Source organism: Clupea harengus, chromosome 3 (genome assembly GCF_900700415.2).
Source record: "Clupea harengus chromosome 3, Ch_v2.0.2, whole genome shotgun sequence".
In the NCBI taxonomy this organism is placed as follows: domain Eukaryota; kingdom Metazoa; phylum Chordata; class Actinopteri; order Clupeiformes; family Clupeidae; genus Clupea; species Clupea harengus.
In genome coordinates, this window is record NC_045154.1 from 21,816,173 (window position 1) to 21,834,702 (window position 18,530).

At 41.0% G+C, this 18,530-nt stretch overlaps 1 protein-coding gene across 2 annotated transcripts; it reads right to left on the minus strand.

Moving 5' to 3' along the window:
* Positions 1 to 5,384: 5,384 nt before the first annotated feature.
* Positions 5,385 to 18,530, minus strand: LOC105913373 (transcription intermediary factor 1-alpha-like). Of its 2 annotated transcripts, none has more exons than XM_031564936.2 (18): positions 17,326 to 18,530; positions 15,278 to 15,396; positions 14,862 to 15,006; positions 14,530 to 14,662; positions 14,057 to 14,173; positions 13,829 to 13,943; positions 13,466 to 13,612; positions 13,206 to 13,320; positions 12,465 to 12,856; positions 11,061 to 11,210; positions 10,410 to 10,485; positions 10,240 to 10,297; positions 9,920 to 10,034; positions 9,175 to 9,746; positions 7,950 to 8,076; positions 7,552 to 7,626; positions 7,238 to 7,393; positions 5,385 to 7,020 (listed from the first exon to the last, which is right to left on the minus strand). In XM_031564936.2, exons 1-18 carry the CDS (start codon positions 17,600 to 17,602, stop codon positions 6,964 to 6,966), a joined length of 2,946 nt encoding a protein of 981 aa, XP_031420796.1. In that variant the 5' UTR covers positions 17,603 to 18,530; the 3' UTR covers positions 5,385 to 6,963. The 2 variants fall into 2 exon arrangements, with proteins under 2 accessions (XP_031420796.1, XP_031420795.1); XM_031564935.2 differs by having other exon boundaries at positions 5,385 to 7,024; positions 17,326 to 18,526.

The following is an 18,530-nucleotide window of genomic DNA, read 5'->3' on the forward strand; positions in this document are numbered from 1 at the left end:
TTTGCATGCTTCTAGCTGAACAGCTGTTGTTGGAAGGGGGACTGATTATATTTATTAGAGATAATCCAATGATGTCATTTTGTCTTTTATTTTCTAACCATTCCTGTTTTCCACCCACCCACCCATCCATGTTTTCTACCCAGATGAATGTAAATGTAAGCACAGAATAACCTGAAATGGAAAAATAAGATTCATAGAATGCATTGGCTCTTATTTAAATCCTAATTATAATTATTATAATTATAATTAATTAAACAACATACCTGTGGTTCTAAAAGCATTTTTATAGTTTGACAACAAAAACTACATATTTAAAATGTGTCTGTTTCCCATCTTACATTAAGGCCCCGTCACACCATGACGTTCTGGTCAACGTTCTATGATGTTAGAGGAAACGTTGGTAATCGTCCATGGTCGCTGGAATTGCGCCAGAAGAGCTTTGTGTGAAAGCTGGTGAACGCTGTAATCGTCGGTAATCGTCGGTGATCGGAGGAGAACGCTGGTCCAAAAAAAAAGTTTTGAACATGCACAAAAGTTCTCATGGAGATCAGCGTTCTTCAACGTTTCATTTAAACGCTGGAGAACTTTCGTGGAACGTTTTATTAACTTTGCACGCGTTTGGCTATCATAGTCAGTCGTTGGGTAGGGTAGACTGAGTACAGTTGATGCACCCGAAATAACTTATGTGCGCAGCAATCCTGAGACGTGATTTTTAGTTTGGACATGCCTACTAACGTCCTCTTTGATCCAGGGAAATTTGAGCACCTAACCCATCTCTCGTAGAAAGATATCGGCGAAAGTTTTTTCACCAAGGGAAGATCTTGATTTTATCATGTCCCTTCTACAATTAATATGTTATTAACCATACGTGATCAACAAACGCAACTTACATCATTGCAAACGTTATTCTGTGCACTATAAATCTACATATTCCATGCTATCATGTCATGCAAGGTCATTGCATAATCTAGCGAAAAGCGGAGTGGAGGGTATATATGCTTGCTTGAGCCCAGCATGAAGTAGATGTACTGAACTTGAACATAGCTGAGCACTGTTATAGCTGGTGCTGTTCCATGGCAGATGGATATGATATGAAGACTCTTGTGACATGGACAATGTGTGTGGATGTGTTGATGTTTTCTAATAATAAACATTGAGAAACACAAATTCACTGTCAAATTTAAATAATTTATTTTAATAACATAAAACCCCAGGAATAACGCCCGTTATTTCGTAAATCACAGTAATAATAACAGTAAATCTTCGTCCGAAGACATTGCTAGTGAAAGAGGCTTTGTATTCTTCTTACTTTCAGCAGGATTTATCATCTTCTTACTTGCAGCAGCGCTAGTAGCAGACACGTCAGCACACGTTTGTCGCGCACAAGTGACACGTCACAAGTCGCGGTTACATGCTCCTCATGCGTGAGTCCCACGTTAGTAGTCATGCGTCAGTCCTACGCTATTCTTTCGTTAAGTCACACGCCAGATGTGTCCACATCGCCCTAGAACGCTCGAAATTGAACGATTAGAAAGTTCAGAGAACGTTGACCAGAACGTCATGGTGTGACGGGGCCTTTAGCAGTAATGTCCCCTAGCCTAGATAACACATGTGCTTATGTTTAGGGGAAGGGTCTTTTTTAGAACACTGAGGGGATGGACTGCCTTTATTCAAATGTTGAGGTTCAAAATAGCCAACTTATGTCAAGATAACAGACTCATTAAAATAACATTAACACAACATTAAAAGAAGAACAATTCTATGAAATACCGACAGAAATCTAACAGCTTTACTGACAATACAAGAATTGCTCTTCCAAGACCGACGACACTGATGATGAAGAATAAACATACAACAAAAAAACACAACCAGCTAGTGAGACTGATGAATGAACATTTCCATCCAAAGCCGGATTTACTCTCGAATAAGCCAGAAGAGCTGTTGGCTAAACACATAGCTGAGCTCAGCACTGCATTGCAACTAAAGCAAAACATGATAATGAGAAAAGACTAAGGCAGGGAGATGAGCTTGTCTACCTCTTAGTGACATTTATTGTCTGAAACAGACTAGATGCTAGAGAGGACCTTTTAAGATTGCCTTGGCAACAGAAATAGCTACGAAGCATGCACAGGACTTACAAGCAGGGTGTCCAAGGCTGACCCCTCTAAGACCACCACATACCCCCAGCACGTAATGCCACTCACTCGCTTGTGTCTGTATACCACTTAAGCCACTGCACGCCAGGTAATCCAGTGGGGCTATCTTTCAACTATGGAAAAGGGTCTCCTGCTATTACACTGAAAAAGATAGAGAGGAAACAGGGGAGTGTGCACAACCAACCCAGGACTGACAGGCACAAAAAACGGACTGGTTCTGCTCATGGTAGGGAATGGCAAATGGACACAGCTCATGTACGACTCATGCATAGCAAACAGAAGGAAGTATACACATATGAGTCAGCTGTTTTAAAGGCAATGCCACAGTGCCAGAATGAGGCTCAACAGGCCTCGTCCACCCACTGTTATCAGCGACCCACCAAACTCATTTTAAGCATCCCTGTAAATGAACTACACTAGGAAATAAGGCAACAGGGTGAAGGTGTTCTAACCATCCTGAGGTGTACTTTCCCCATTTCAGCCTATGGGTATTGTCAGTCTCCCAAGCTTAATCTTATCCTGTTTACTTCTTCCAATGCGTTGATGTTTCAGATGTTGTGACTAAAGGCTAGGATTTCAACAGCATTTCACTGATAGACGTTTAATTGAAGGTCTCAGGTAATCACTGTCAGATATCTACTCATCCACAAATAAGATAACAAGGTAGGAATGATCACATACAACAACAAAAAGCATACTGTATCTGTCTCAATGTTCATGATAGTTCCCCATTTGATTAGCAAACAGTTTGTGGATCAAATTAAATCAGATGATAGCCTGATAATAGCCTGTCAGCTTGCAGAATACAGGACCAGGATCCAAAATGACTGGTTTGATAAAATTGCCTGTTTTTCTTTACTGACGACACCCCATAAAAGCACTCAGACAATCAGTGTTAATGCTTATAACAGATTTTTCCATACCGATCTGACAGACTCCGAACTTAAGACTTTTCTCAATAAGTAGTATGGAAAAGGGAAAATAAATTACCTCTGGAAGTAACGTTGAGGTGGGAAACCTGTGGAAGAAAGATATTTCTCCCAATATTCAGTCTTTCTTAAAGGCACCTATGTGTGTGGTCATTATACAAAAAGAAGCCTAGGGTATGTGGCCACATTATAACTGGGAATTTAGAGTGATTTACTGGTTGGAAGTTATCTGTCATTTATCTACTGTTGGCAAAAAATACTGAACTCAAAATAAGGAATAAGTAGGCCAATAGATGAAGGTGAAGATGGATGTCGTTGACAGAATGAACATTTATACATTTTGTATGTCAAGAGGATATGCCAAAGTGTCAACAAGATGGCGGTGGGGTTACTTCCCTTACGATTCAGTAATTTTTACCTAATCTGTTATCCCATTTTCTTCTAGAAAAGAAGAGTGTTTGACATGGAAGAAAAAAAAAAAAAAAAGTTGTTTTCAAATAATAGTTACTTCAGTCCGTCACTGCCTTTGCACATTGCTCAGTTGAAAATGTTGTAAATTGTTTTGATGCCTCATCTCTTGAATTGCACTAAAATCAAATACCGCTTTGAATGGAAGTCTTGTCCTTTAAAAATGTCTCTTACAATGGCTAAGGAAGGCTGAACCTTTACATTTGCCATTAGTATTTGCCTTTAAAATATTGTCGAAACACTGGCCAGTCAACCAGCATCACACGGGACCAGAAGTCAGTAGCACCATCTGCTGGTATGTGGCAAACCAGACCGTACTGCCCTTTTATGTACCTGCCTTAAGTGGAATGTGGTGGCATCTCAGCAGGATGTAACTATAAGAGATGCATAGAGAGGGTTGGGAAAACATTGCATCATTCTGAAGGATGTAAATCTTGGCTTTAATTGTTATCAAATAGCAGTGGTAGCCTTGATTAACACGATTATTTTGAAATATGGCACAACTATGCTACCATATTTGACTGATTGTTCCACAATAAAGCATCATGCTAAAAGATATTTTATTTCTTGCTTTTGCGTAGATTACCACTTTCTGCTTGCTTCCACTTCCGTTAAAACAAAAGAAAATTTGACAAAAGACATTTGGCTGCTAAAGAGCAACAAATCCTTTAATTTCCAAAATCACTGGTGTTTCCCATTAATGAAAAAGCCAACTCTGATGGCTACTTCATTTCATGTTTTAGGCTCCAGTTGTTTGATCTTGAACATGATTTTAAGAATGGTCTGTTAAACACAGTCCAGTTCAATATGAATGAGCTCTAGATGACATATGCATAAGCCTGTGATTTCCTTGGCTTGTGATTGCTGTGAAGTAAGAACTAGCATATGTGCAAATATGTAATTCTTTGATTCTACTCCGTGTGTGTGTGTGTGTGTGTGTGTCATCGGAGTGGAAAATATGAAATTAGCGCTAGCATTGTGAGATTCTCGACACAATGCTACCACATTGGCCTCAGCCTCAGCCTGGGATGAAACTAGTCTCTGGCCTTTTTGAAGAAATCACAGGCTGAATGATTTGCGACTGACCTGCCCTTATCTCATTTCTGTTTATTAGCTGTGTAGAAGGTGAGTTTGTTGGAAACACACGGCCATATAAGGCCTCAAAATAAGACCTCATAATAACAAACAGACTAAGGCCCCGCTCGTCCAAAGCGCTGTTGAGATCTGAGGGGTTCTTACAGAGCTTGTGGCTCTTTCTAATCTATCTTTGCCACTTTCTCATTCCACTGACCCCCTCCCCCGGAAGGATTTAATAAGAAACAGCCTGGGTCCAAACTCGGGGTCTCTTGGATGTGGGAAATTGCTGCAGTTGAGGTCATTTTTTAAACAGCGATAATCTTCTGGAGGGCAGCCTTCTCCTTTTGAAGCCATGCCTCGCCTTGTCTCGCCATGTTTGTGTCACTCAGCGGTGGGCCATTAACGGCAGAAACTATTTGCCAGTGCAGTTTCAAGCAGGGGCCGGAATCACCACTAGACCCTTTAAGTCAAGTTAAAGGTTTTGCTTCTCACCTTGCCCTCCTCCAGCAAACTCTATCAGGCCTGTTAAAACTGTTCTGTTAAAGTGCTGACTCACACTGCAACCAGTCATTAAAACCCAAAGGTTTAGCAGCATTCTTACTAAATTACTTTGGATTGTCATGCTGGTAACACATCATGGGGAAATCAAGCACATTTCCACTGAATACACAACATGTATGTGTCACGTTTGACTTTACTCTGTAAGAAATTTCACACATTCAAACTTATGAACTCAAATTTAAATAAACCATAGATGTATTCACAAGTATTTTTATATTTCCCATCACATCTCATGCTTTACTTCACAGTCACTTACAAAATAAGACATCGAATTATGAGGACAAAACACCATGTTTGCATTCATTAAGCAATCATTCAATAATAATAATTCCTTTACATATTGTTAACAATGTGAGTCAGAAAATACATCCAACCATGTAAACATGATTTCAAAATAGTGTTGAAACATGAAACTATCCTGAACCCTGATTTGACAGAAGTGACAGTTAGCTGATGTGTCTCAATGCTAATCCTACAAAATGAACAATCTTTCACTACCTCTGTTGAACATCACCTTCTGGTTACAGACTACAGCTGTTTTGCTCGCAAATATTTACCAGACATGTACTTGCCATAAAAGCGCAAAAAAAAAATAATCATTTTTTTTTCTCATTAGCGAAGCCAGCCTGAAGACGTTGTGTGCTACCTACTTACAGTTCATCTTTTTAAGGGCCAGGAAGGCCATGAGATTATTACTCTGTATGTCCGAGTGTGTAAGGAAATTTCCAAAACAGCAGATTCTGGAAAAGATCTGCACTAGATCGAAGTCAAATGAATCCCCAGGTCAACCATGGTGTATAAAAAGATAGACCATCTTTGAAAGTGAACATTTGTGAGATGTCCTCCTACCTCTCACAGTACAGTATGAGCCACACAATTCTGGGCTCTGTAAAGTGCCTTGAGACACTTTTATTGTTTTGGCGCTATATAAATAAAATTGGGATTGGCATATGGGAATGGGTGCTTTTTGTAAACACCACCATTTTATGCAAAATACTGAACCATTTCTGTGTGTTTGCGTCTTACAAACATCAAACAGACATCGTCTGGCATTTAGCTCTAGTCTGATTTGGAAAACGTGACATGGCAGCTATCGCTATGTCTCTCTGTCATGCTAACTTGACATTGGCTCCCTTTTCCTTAGAATACTTTAAGCTCAACTGTTTTGGAACATCCTCAAGGCTAGAACACAAGCCTGAGACATTGCCGCAAAGTCATGTGCATGTTTAGTCTCTGTTCCTCTGAACCCTTTTAAAAAGTGTTGTGGCTCTGGCATGACAACAAATGAAACAGTAAATAAACCATCTGAATGCCAACATCAATTACAAGAATTCCTGCGTCATTCATTCTTTTCAAGTCTTTTTTTTATGCTACATTCCTTAAGTCAGCTTTGTTGTAAATGAGCTAGAAATCCAGAGAAAATGTCTCAAAATGCTGCGGATAATTTGATGCCAAGTAGAACAGCTGAGTGCTGGTAAACATATTCTCTCCCTTGTACATATTCTCTCCCTTGTACGTCGCTTTGGACAAAAGCGTCTGCTAAATGACTAAATGTAAATGTAAATGTAAATGGTAAACCATGGGCTTGACCAGACCCCTTTGGTACCCTGTATGCTGGTTTGATCACAGTATTGTGGACAGTCAGACCTTCAGCCTGCAGTCTTTGCACATAGACACTTTAGTAGTTGTCTCTGAAGAAACAGTGGTCTGGGCTGTCAATTCCCCCACCTTATACTTGACTTAAGGAAATGCGATTTCAAGAAACACACTCTTCAGCTGCTCCTCAAAGAACTTCTCCAGGCTTGCTGCGGCAGCCTCAACAACTGAATCTTTCTGAATAAAGGGAAATTATTATCAAGATACGGCAATCAATGTATAACAAATTCACATTATTCTCCATGTGTGTATGTGTATTTGTATTTATCAGTCTAAATATTTACTCCATTAAGTGAAATGATGTATCATGTATCATTGTGTTGTGCTTGTCTCAGTAACACATAAATGCTAAAAGCATTGTGAGTGAGTTGCCAGCAGAGCCAAGCCTACCTCATAAAAGTTGGAGTAGTTTCTGAAGACAACTCTCACATCAGAAACAAACTCCGCAGGGCTGTAGTAGCAGGAGCTGTGCTTCGACTCCAGCTTGCTTTTCACCACTGCAAGCTGCACTGGCGTCTTACTTGAATAACACTGTTTGGGTTCGAACTACAAAACAAAAAATATTGGTTGAACTTGTATCAGAATTAATATACTCAGCCACAGCTGACTGTTTAATATCAATAAAGTAAAAAAGGAAATACGGATAATTTGTTATGTCTTCAGCACAATACAAACTACATTCCATTCAGCAAGGAAGGACTCACGGTTGAGGGCAAGGACAGCCGGAAGTCTGCACTTAATTCACTGCAGTATATTTGTAGTAGAAGCCTCTCACATTTCTGTATGGGACACAGGGTATAGGACACACTTAAAGTCTGCAGATAGCTCTGTTACTCAGTCTCTGCTATCTAATAAAAAACATAAATGAGGGGCTCAAATATGTCTCTAATATCTGAAAACATAAAATGAGGGGCTTAAAGTCTGCAGATAGTTCTGTTACTCAGTCTCTGATATCTGAAAACATGAACGAGGAGCTTAAAGTCTGCAGATAGCTCTGTTAGTCGCTTGATAGCTTGATATGTGTGGCTAAAGAAGACTCAGTCTCTGATATCTGAAAGAATGAACGAGGTGCTCAGGAGCGTACACTCTGACCAACACTGACCCTTTTGTCCACAGGCTTCATAATGGAAGAGGCCTCATTCTTCATTGTGGTCTCTGCAAGGATTTCACTGTCATACTCCATCTCAGGTGTGTAGAGGTCTCGGCAAAGTGTGCAAAACCACTGCCCACTGGATGAGGAACACATTATACAGAAAGGGTTGAAGAATGTTACACAAATATTATTTGCTTGGAGATTAGGAGGTCAGACATTCCTCTGAACATATTTGAGATATGAGAAACCACTGAGTTAATGTGAGTTAATACATCCAGGGCCAGAGAAAGATTTAGTTTCCCTCTACTTGTATAATTAAAGACTGACAATATTAACTTATTGAAGGATTGTAAATAAAAAAATTGAAAAAATGCTTCTGTTAGGAATGTTTTCTGTACCCTGATAGCGAAGAGACATCCAGTGGTTGAACTGTTATGAAATATCGTGACCACAAAAAAAAGTGACGTGATTCCTGCATATTCTGCATTAGCCATGAATAAAAGTAAGAACACTGCACTGCAGAGTACCACAGTTGAACAAAACAACTGAGAGCAACTGCTGGAGGAGCTAGAGGGTTTGCGCCTCTTTAAAAAACAGGTGCCTCAACAAAATTGGATTTTAACACAGTAGATGATTATGTAAAGCATTTAGACGCATTTCTGAACAGATCCTCAATATTTCTTTGGATTACTGCGAAAGCAACCTATCATAAGACAACTTGCCTTACCGCTACAGAACTTTTGTCTAAAACCAGCGAGCTAATTAGCTAGATCTGACATGCACAGTTGGCACTGACAAAAGTAAGCTAGCAATATATATTGGTGACGGCCTGCTGAAAAAGCTATTCTTATATTTGTGTGAGGTTTCCAACCCTGAACATCAAACCACAAAGTGAATAGCCTGGATTGGTTAATGGGATTGACATCATCAGTCCTTCTCACGACCATTTTAGCAACAAAATCAATTTGAGAATGTTAGAAAACTGAGTTCCCTACAAAAACGTACCTTAAAAACAGTAAAAACGGCTTTAAGTCCAAACAGAGCAGTTTATGCAGTACATAGTTTATATTACTAGATTAGTGCCAATATGCTTTCCTGGAAACAAACTGAAGGACAAGCCAAAGGTTACACTATTGTCTCACCGTGAACGCATCCCAGAGTAAACATGGAGATTTAGCTCCTAGTGATGTCAGCCCTGATAAGTGCCAAAGGAACAAACAAATTGAGTTCTTACCGTGGCGATTTGGGGAGAGGGGGGATGTGACAGGAGCTGTGGTACACTTTTGAACACTTGTCACAACACAGCAGCTCTCCTCCAGTCTGGCACACTCTGCAGCAGTCTTCACTGAGGTCCTCTGCTGATGCTGGTTCGTTCACAGTCGTATGCCTCCCTGAAGGGGCCTGGGACGGCTGTGGGTTGCTGGTGCTCTCAATGTGACCTTTCGGCTGGACCTCGGCGCTCTGCTGAGGCTTTTGTGTGTGGTCGTTATAGCAACCACCAGAGGAGGAGAGATACCCCGGGCTGGGTCGTGAGGCCTGGGTTTGCTCATCTGCCTCAGGATGCTGAGAAGTTTTGGAACAGTTTTGGAACAGAACACTGGACTGGTCGGTCATACCCTGTTGTGGAACCTGCGAGGTTTCCTCTGTACTCCTGGGCTGAGCAGGCAGGAGCCAGTCCGGTGTTTTGTGCTGTGAAACCAGAGTTTGAACCCCAGTGCTGTGGTGAGACCCATCTTTGTGTGCACTGTTTCGATTGCCTTGATCCCCCGTGCTGTCCGGAAGACTGGGTCTCATTGTGCATTGCATCTTAATAGACACACGTAATAGGAGCACAGTGGAGTAATGGGTGTTAAAAACATGACACAGATCAAAACAATCAAGACACCACCTATTCTCTATGACTGATTATTAAATACAGTGCAAAGGGTGATGGTTCATGCTATTCCATGCCAGCTTGTGTTGCTACTCCGCTGTCTTACATATCTCACGTCATCCTTCTCGTCAGGCTCATCCTTAATGATGATGATGGGTCCTGGAGATGAGTGTCTGCGACGCTTTGCAGCTGAGCTGAATTGCTGAGTCCTAACAGGAACCCTCAGGGTAAAAATGTAAAAAAAAAAAAGTGTTGCAATGAACCAGGGTTATGAGAAATGCAATATATACCAACTGCCGTTGACTACGAAACTGAGCCTAGAAAGAAACCTTTCAATAGGCAATGAGCTCAGCATAGCATGTTTATATAGAAGCCAAAAAGAACAGATAATAACAATTTGTGTCAAAAAGAGTTAAAAGGTTGTACTTAGTCTCTGTGTCAGGGTGGGCATAAGGAGGTTTGCAATAATTTGGATATCCTGGAGCTGAAAAGGGAGATCATGTTTTGAACATGACAACTAATACAGAACTAATACATAAACTACACAGACCTGAAAATAAAAACATTAAAACATGCTCATTTATGAAATCACTTACCAACACTTCCTGGAATAAAGGTTGTTTGTGGAAAGGTGGGCCTTAGTAAAGGTGAGGAGAAAGCCAGGTCATTCCTCTGATTAAGACATCAAGGAAACAGTATGTCAGGCTCACACACTCATGAAAACCAACAGATGAGTTAAAGGTGCATTGTGCAGGATTTAGTGGCATCTAGTAGTGGTGCAACCAACTGAATACCCCTCCCTTTCCAAGCACGTAGGAGAACCTACGGTGACCATCAATAGCCATAAAAACACAAAAGGCTCTCTCTAGTGCCAGTGTTTTGGTTTGTCTCTTCTGGGCTACTGTGGAAACATGTCCGACTCTGTGGTAGAGGACATGTTCCTTATGTAGATATGAAGGGCTCATTCTAAGCTAACACAACGATTTGTAGTCAGGTGAATACACACTAATTAAATAATAATGACTATGAATACTATATTCCATTTGTGCTAATATATCCCCCTAAATCCATCACACTGCATCTTTAAAGGTTGGACTTCTGCATGCTTATAATGTGTTTTCTGTACATGGCTTAACAGCTATGGAAGGATTTATATGGCCATATCCAGCATTGCTTGCATGCACACCTTTTCAGCAGTATATGTGGGTGATATGTGTGTCTGTGCTAAGTCTATACTGGCCATTCACCTCCTGTAGCGAGAGGGGAGAGCTCAGTCTGTCACTGGTAGGCAGAGGTGCACTGTGGGAGTACAGAAGTGCGCTCCGAGTCTGGATGACGTCCATGTGCTTGGATGGACAGCCAGGGCTGTTCACAAGTCCCCTTAAATTCTGGAGAGCCTTCAGGATGAAGTGAGCAAAATTTAGTGGTACAATAAGTCTTATAGAATTTATTATGTGAGACAAGAGCCATTTAACATTGTGCCGTCCAAATTAAGTATGATTTGGAGTTCCCGAAAATTGAATAGAGCATGGCTAGATCTTTCACAATCCAAGATGACAGAGAAAGGCAACAATGCATGAGTCTATTTTCATTTATCTTGTCATCTGTTGAATCTGGCTGTGGGAGTTGACTACTTCAGGGGAAGATTATGAACTCTGGTTACATTTCGCAAGCTTCTCTCAGTCTTAGGACAAAACAAAAGCATTCGATCTTGTTCCCTATTCACCCAAACAAGGGATTCTTCTGGTTAACAAATGATAATATGATATCATAAGGCTTTATATTTGCAAAATAACCAAACAGAATTCTCTATTGCACAACGGCAGATCATCTCACAAACAGTTCCCGATATCTCATTAATGGGAGGATGATGCAATGTGTTTGGGGAGTTTTTCACTTGAGTAGTTTTGCTTTGTGCCCATGAAAATAAGCCTTGCTATAACGCAAGATCTGCACTATTATTAAACAGTTTTTAAGAGTTAAAAGAACTGAACGCAAAGCTAGACTAAACAAAATTACACCGCAGACATCAGCTCACATTCAGGGCTTTTTCCAACACATGTGACCAGCTGGTCCTGAACTGATTTATAGTGATGAGATCTGTCTTTGTTTTTGTAAGGGCTGACTTATGATTCTAACAGATCTTGACACGTCAGAGCTTAGAGTGTCTGAGACATGACAGCTGTCAACCCCATTTGGGACAGCGTCATCTACCGTCAGAGCCTGTTGAAACTTCATGTCACTCAAATACCTGGGCCCTTTGAGACACTATGACTGGCAATACTCCTATTTGTTGCATTCAGATGCAGCATAATCAAGTGAGCAGTGCAGATGAAAGATTAGTTATATATGGTTATATGGCTTTTCTTCTATGGCCTGGTCACTGAGCTAAGGCCACCATTTTGGGTTCAGTCTGGGGTGTTGCTGATGGGTACCAACCTATCTTAGACTTTTAGTGATTCACTCCCTTTTCTTTTCCTTAAACAACTTCCTGCTAAGGCCTCAGCACATAGGAATAACTCGACAAATCTGAGCTTGTTGCAGTATCTGACAATCCTTCAGTTAGCTTTCAGTTTACAGCACTTACTCTGTCACCTCCCAAGCTCAGACTCCATTGCCAAGTGAGTGACCGGACAGTGAATAGCACTCACCTGACTTGGTGATCCAGGGCTTTTCATAGCACCGATGGGACTCATCTGGTGGTAGTGGGGTGGCATAAACCCCCTACCCTGCTGAGGCATAGGATGAAAGCCCTGTGGTGCCGAGCTTCTCGGGGGCCGGATGGATGGAGGCCGGGGGAGAGGCACGCTCTGGGACCATGACCAGTGGGGAGGTGGAGCCAACGGTGCTGTTGGTGGCTGCTGTTTGGCTAGTTTCTCCACCTGCATCTGGAGCTGAGCCAGTGTGCTGTGCGGTGGCTTGGGCTGTTGGGAGGTACCCGGAGGGAGGCCTACGGGGTAGCCCTGCCCCAGATGATTCACAGGGTAGATGCCCTGGAAGCCATTCAGCTGAGGACCTTGGATGTTTTCCACCATTAAAGAGCCTGCAGCAAAAAGAAGGCAAAGTAGGCATGCTGCAGGCAAAAGTTGCCCCATATCAGTGAGTGGGGGAAGAGTGAAGCCACACTGTAACATGTAGACACTCCTGAACCATCAGCACAATATAATCACACCCAGAGTACTGTTTCCGTAAGACTTTTACTCTGTATTATTTTTGTTAATGTTCCATTACATTCTGCAATAGTACTGCACATTCTGCACAATTCAAAATCATTTGTCCCTTTGGAACAGCTCACACAGAATGCCAGGCAGAACCAATCACTGTTTCGGAGTCTAAATTGCAGTCTAAATGCTACAATATTCTTCCTAATGTTCGTGTCATCATCATCTCACCGAGTTCAACATTGGAGGTCCAATATCCTGCCTGACATTGGAAGTGCACGATGCTCTGTGGCACAAATGCTGTGCTGCATTTAGTCTTCAGCAGGTTGCTAATCTGAAAGAGAATCTGAGACAGACATTCATCTTGAATGATGGAGACAGAAAGTTCACAGACATTCATCTTGAATGATTCACAGACATTCCTTTGCTGTTTGTTCAGCGTCCAGCCCCTTCAGGTTTCAGATGCTCTGGGGCAGAGAACCCTGACTCACCAGGCGTTTGCAGTAGAGGAGAGCAGTGCCACCACTGTGTCCAGTGGCCCATTTGGTAAAGGTGATCACATGATCCAAGTGCCTGGATAAGGAACTAACATCCTGCTGTTGCTTCCTAAGACTGTTGCGGTTATCCTTAGTAAGAGTCTGGAAAGACACACACACACACACACACACACACACACACACACACACACACACACACACACACACACACACACACACACACACACACACACACACACACACACACACACACACACACACACATAGAAATACTCTAAATTGACCTTGGATAACCCATGTTAAACACACTATTCTCAAACTCAAACTAATTGCAAAGTCTGAAACATGTAATCATACCTCCAACTGGTTTAACAGAATCTTTCCCTTTCTGTTAATCTCTAAAATCAAACTGCACATTGAAGTTTTGATCTCATTGTGAACTGTTGTGTAGTTTTCATCAGCTTTAGCAATCCTGGGAAATAGAAAATGTCAACAAATATACCTTTATATTTCTGTACGGTTCCTCATTAAAAATATCCTCATACAATGCTGCTATATGTGAACATGCTTCTTTCAGTGAGTTACCCGTTATTTATTGAGTCCGAAATGTCTTCAATGCTTTTCCTTTTCTCTTGTAGCTGACAAATCATTTCCTCCATGTTCTGTCTGTGGTTTCTATAGGCATCTTCTAAAAACTGATAACTAATACAAAAACAGTCATCAACACATGATGCGTCTTGTATCATATGTGTGTATCAAGACACGATGTGTCATATCAAAATAGCATTAGACAACTATTTAGTAGGAAACATTGTAACACCTACTGGTTAGTAATAACTGAAATACAGATTAGAAAAATCTTAATTTAGGTGTAAAAACTGAGCATGCAGAGTTCAATGAATGTTTCATCTCATTTCTTATTCAACCTGGGTCGGTCATACCGCAAATGTAGTTAAGTCCATCTCACCAAAACCCTGTTATAAAGGCTGGTTACACTAAATAATGAATACAAACAAGTTCTACAGTATTTATAACTCTAGACAGAAGCAGCTTTGTACTTGTGGTCTTTGTGCTTCAGCAGCTGGCAGTCTCTGCATGTGGGACGATCACATGTCTCACAGAACAACTTCAGGGGCTCTTGTTTGTGAACATCACAGAAGACTGGCTTTGGTGTGGAGATCCCCAGTATTTCTGCAGGACCAGATGGATGACATAGATAACTATGCAGTCACACGAAAGCTAATGCAAGCCCCAAAACAATGTCCACTTCATCTAAACAAGGTCAAAGGTGACCTCTAATTCAGAGTTAATACAACAGAAAAAAAATAAACAGAAACAGAAACCAGAACCATGGCTATCTATCTACACACTTCCAGGTAGAACCCCTTACGTGATAGCTCCTCCTGCTGTCGGATATGGTGGTCCTTGGTGAACTTCACCCTCTGGTGAGCATCAATGCAGGTGACACACAGAAACTCCACACACTGCTCGCAGAAGCCAGAGGCCTCAGTGTTGTCATCACAACTCATACAAAGCTATGGAGGAGACAGATCATCTCATTACGTGGGTCTGCTCTGAGGGGGAAGAGATGATAAACTTTGACAGGCAACACCGCAGAGGCCCTGTAGTTGGTACTTCTCTTTCCTGAACATGATTCAGTATTTTCATGGGTTTCATTATATCAGATAGTTTTTCTATTTTTCAATTTCCAATTTGTCGGTTCACCTAGCTAGATTTCATAGATCTCATACCTAATCCTGAAGTATATATCATGACCAATGTTGTCGTTGTATTTGTATCTCTCACCTGAAAAGGCTTATCAACCGTGGAACTGGACATCTCTACAGAGTCCCTCAAAAAGAAGTTCTCCATCACATCCACATCCATGAACTCTTGCCGGCACACTGGACAGCGGATCACATTCACTAAATGAACAAGAATGTTGATTCCCATTACAAGCACACGACAGAAATACAAAGAGACTTAAAAAACCCTTCACCAAAACACAAATTCCAAGGTGACAAAACTCCAATGCAGTATGTCCTGACTTCTCCTCATAAGGATTTTGAGATTATTGAGTAGGTGGACCCTTAGAAAAATCAACTAAACATTTCATAATATGATTTACACGAGCTACAAACAGTGCAACAAATAGTGTAGAGAGTTGAGAGAAAACATTGACACGGTTTAGTATCGCAATATTTTTTGGCATGATATTGTCCCAATATAGGGGTGCCAAGTATCGCAATATTTTTTTATTTCATACTGTGATTTTAATATTATTTTGGTACATATGTTTACTATGATAACATTGCTTCTGAGGTCCACAAGATGGCACAAGACCTTGTTTTTGTCTTGTGTCACAGCGGGAATTAGAAAGGAAGTCAGAGTCGAGAACAAATTCACCGCGCCAAGATGGCTGCACAGACTCCCAGTGTACGAAACGTAATATATGGGAGAAATAAACTGCAATGTATCGCAGAATCGAATCGCAATATTTGCTGTATCGTAAAATGTAAAGAATCGCAGTAATATACTACAGTAGTCCAAATATATAGTATCGAATTGTTGCAATTCCCTGCTGTAGTAGAGAGCCCTCTGAGTCATGTAAAACAATGGAGACAATGAATAGGCTTGTAGTTTTAGACAAAAACTAACCAGTGCAGATTTTACCTGGTAAACATTGATTAGCCTAATGCAATAAAACATACAATAAATATAAAGTTAAAGCAGCAATAGAAGTTCTGTTCCAAAACTAGCAAGTTAACTACCTAAAAGGCATACAAAAACCTTGCAAACACCACCAATAGCCCAGTTGACACTGATAGAAGCTTGTCAACACACAAACTGGTGTCTTTTGGCACTATAGCTGGCAATGTCATGCTATGAAAGCTTTTCTTCCATTTTTGCAGGGTATTCCAGCCCGGTATACAGAACTACATTGGGCATATCCTGGATGGCTAGTGGGAGACACACAGGTGTTTATCTGTCTTTCACATGACCATATGCTATCGAAATGAATTTGAGGATGGTACCAAAACTAGTTGCCTATAAAACCATACCTCAAAAAGTGTCAAATTGTTGCATAGTGTTACTTTAACAGTTAAAGTTAAAGTTTAACTACATATAAATATAAAAGACGATTTTTAAGGTTGAAGGCCAGTGCAGGCCTGTTGTTGCAAGTAAGGATTGCTTTTGAACAAAATGTTAACATTCATAAAGAAAGGCCTATCCTTGTTATTATTACCACATCACTAAAGGTGCAGTTTCCATACAATGGATATGCAACAGCTTTGATCCCAGTTAAGGGGTGCAAGTGGTGCAAAGTGAGTAACTGAAGTTTTGTCTAATCAGGTTCTCCTGAGCCCTTTAAAACAAAGGTTTACCTGAAGTAAACCTGGGAACAGATTAGAGGTTTCCAGAATAATATACCACAAGTGAATCTAACAGGGAAATTTGAAAAATTAGACTCCTCCAGTTAAATCAGTAAACCAACTTTCTTGACTAGATCTGAAGTCCATCCTGTGTTGTGGACTTGGTTGGTTGAATTTCGTGAATTGTGAGCCTTGTGAGCCTATGCTCATACCAACCTAACTTTAACTAAAGTCACCAAAAAAAAGCACATTACAATTCGTCCACCGCTGGTTACCAAGGCCTATCTGACCTGCTTTTTGCACGAAATACTATAAAATAATATGATTTTAAATCACGTTCCTCTCAAAAGTGCACGTGGACCTTGTTAATTCTCAGTGGACGAATTGTTTGACGAATAATTAGCAAAGGCAAAAGGCAAAGAACGCCTGCTACTAGCATGGACGCTACACCGTGTCAGGTTTATTTGTAAACAAGCTCACGTGGTTTCGACCCCTGATCGACGGGAGATGCTCCTGGTTGATCGGGGACCATCAAACTCCGCCAGGGCAATGGCACACAGGTCTTGCACAATGAATGAAGACATGGCAACAGCATAGGCTCGCGGTTGTGGAAATTCTGCTGGCATGCTGCACAGATTTCTTGATTGCTCAACGTGCAAAGCTGCTTGCCAGTTTCCTTCCTAGCTGATACGCCCTCTGCCTCATTCTCCATAAAGGCAACATCCCAAGATCCCGTTCTCTCGGAGCTCTCGTGCATTGCTCACAAAGAATAGCGAGCGATAGGCGATCTAAAGAGCGTGGACGGTGAATTTACTGTCCATCGCAGGGAAAGAATTTGCAGGCTGTGAACTGGACCCTTACATATACCAGACTTGCAGCATCCTACCCATTCTGAACATTTTAAGTGTAACACAGATAAGCATCGTGCAATTTTTTTCTCAGCTGTCCTTCTCAGTGCTGACATGTCGTCATGTTCATCAGCAGGTTACGCCTACTCTAGTGTTACCAGTTTCAACACTGACGTGATGAATTGTCGTTTACTTAGAATAATAACAGGTACAGATGCCTATCTTTCTACAGCCATTGATGCTCCTCTTCCAATTAGTTGCCCGGCTAGACAATGTATAGTGGTAGGCTGCATAAATGAGGTGGGAGGAGACTGACGTAGGCTACTGGCGACGGTGAGGTGGGCATTGAGATGACCATCCTGTCGACGGTCCAACGTTAACTGAATCTTACCTAAAGTCATAAACATCCAATCCAATCCTGTTTCTTATTTTTACCCATTCCCAATGTTTTTGAACGCCCACTTGGTTTTGAGTTGCCACAAAGGGGTCGTTTTTTAAATATCCTCCTGTGAAATGAGACAACCCATTTTAGTCCTGTCCATATGTCTACTCTGCACTGATATGAAATGAGTGGGAAAGAGTAGAACATTTGCTGCTGGATTATTTTTAAGCTTCATACACAGGACATAAAAAATACTGTACTGTCACTCAAAATCGTCCTTCATACACAAAGTTCTATTAACAATGTCTATTGACGATTTTTCTGACATGCGTGTTCCAATCCAATTACATATTCCTTTGCATCTACATTAAACGATATTAAACGATAAGATATTCCAACAGATTGCAAACATTCCAAAAATTGTATTATTATTTGCAAAGATGGGTTCTTTCCCA

What these genes read in the sequence shown, in the direction of transcription:
- LOC105913373 (XM_031564935.2), bottom strand. Translation starts at nt 17,602, where the DNA reads ATGCACGAGAGCTCCGAGAGAACGGGATCTTGGGATGTTGCCTTTATG. An exon ending in GCCCTGGATCACCAAGTCAG is followed by an intron (nt 11,211 to 12,464) that starts GTGAGTGCTATT and finishes TTCATCCTGAAG; the next exon opens with GCTCTCCAGAATTTAAGGGG. An exon ending in CACCCTGACACAGAGACTAA is followed by an intron (nt 10,035 to 10,239) that starts GTACAACCTTTT and finishes TTTTACCCTGAG; the next exon opens with GGTTCCTGTTAGGACTCAGC.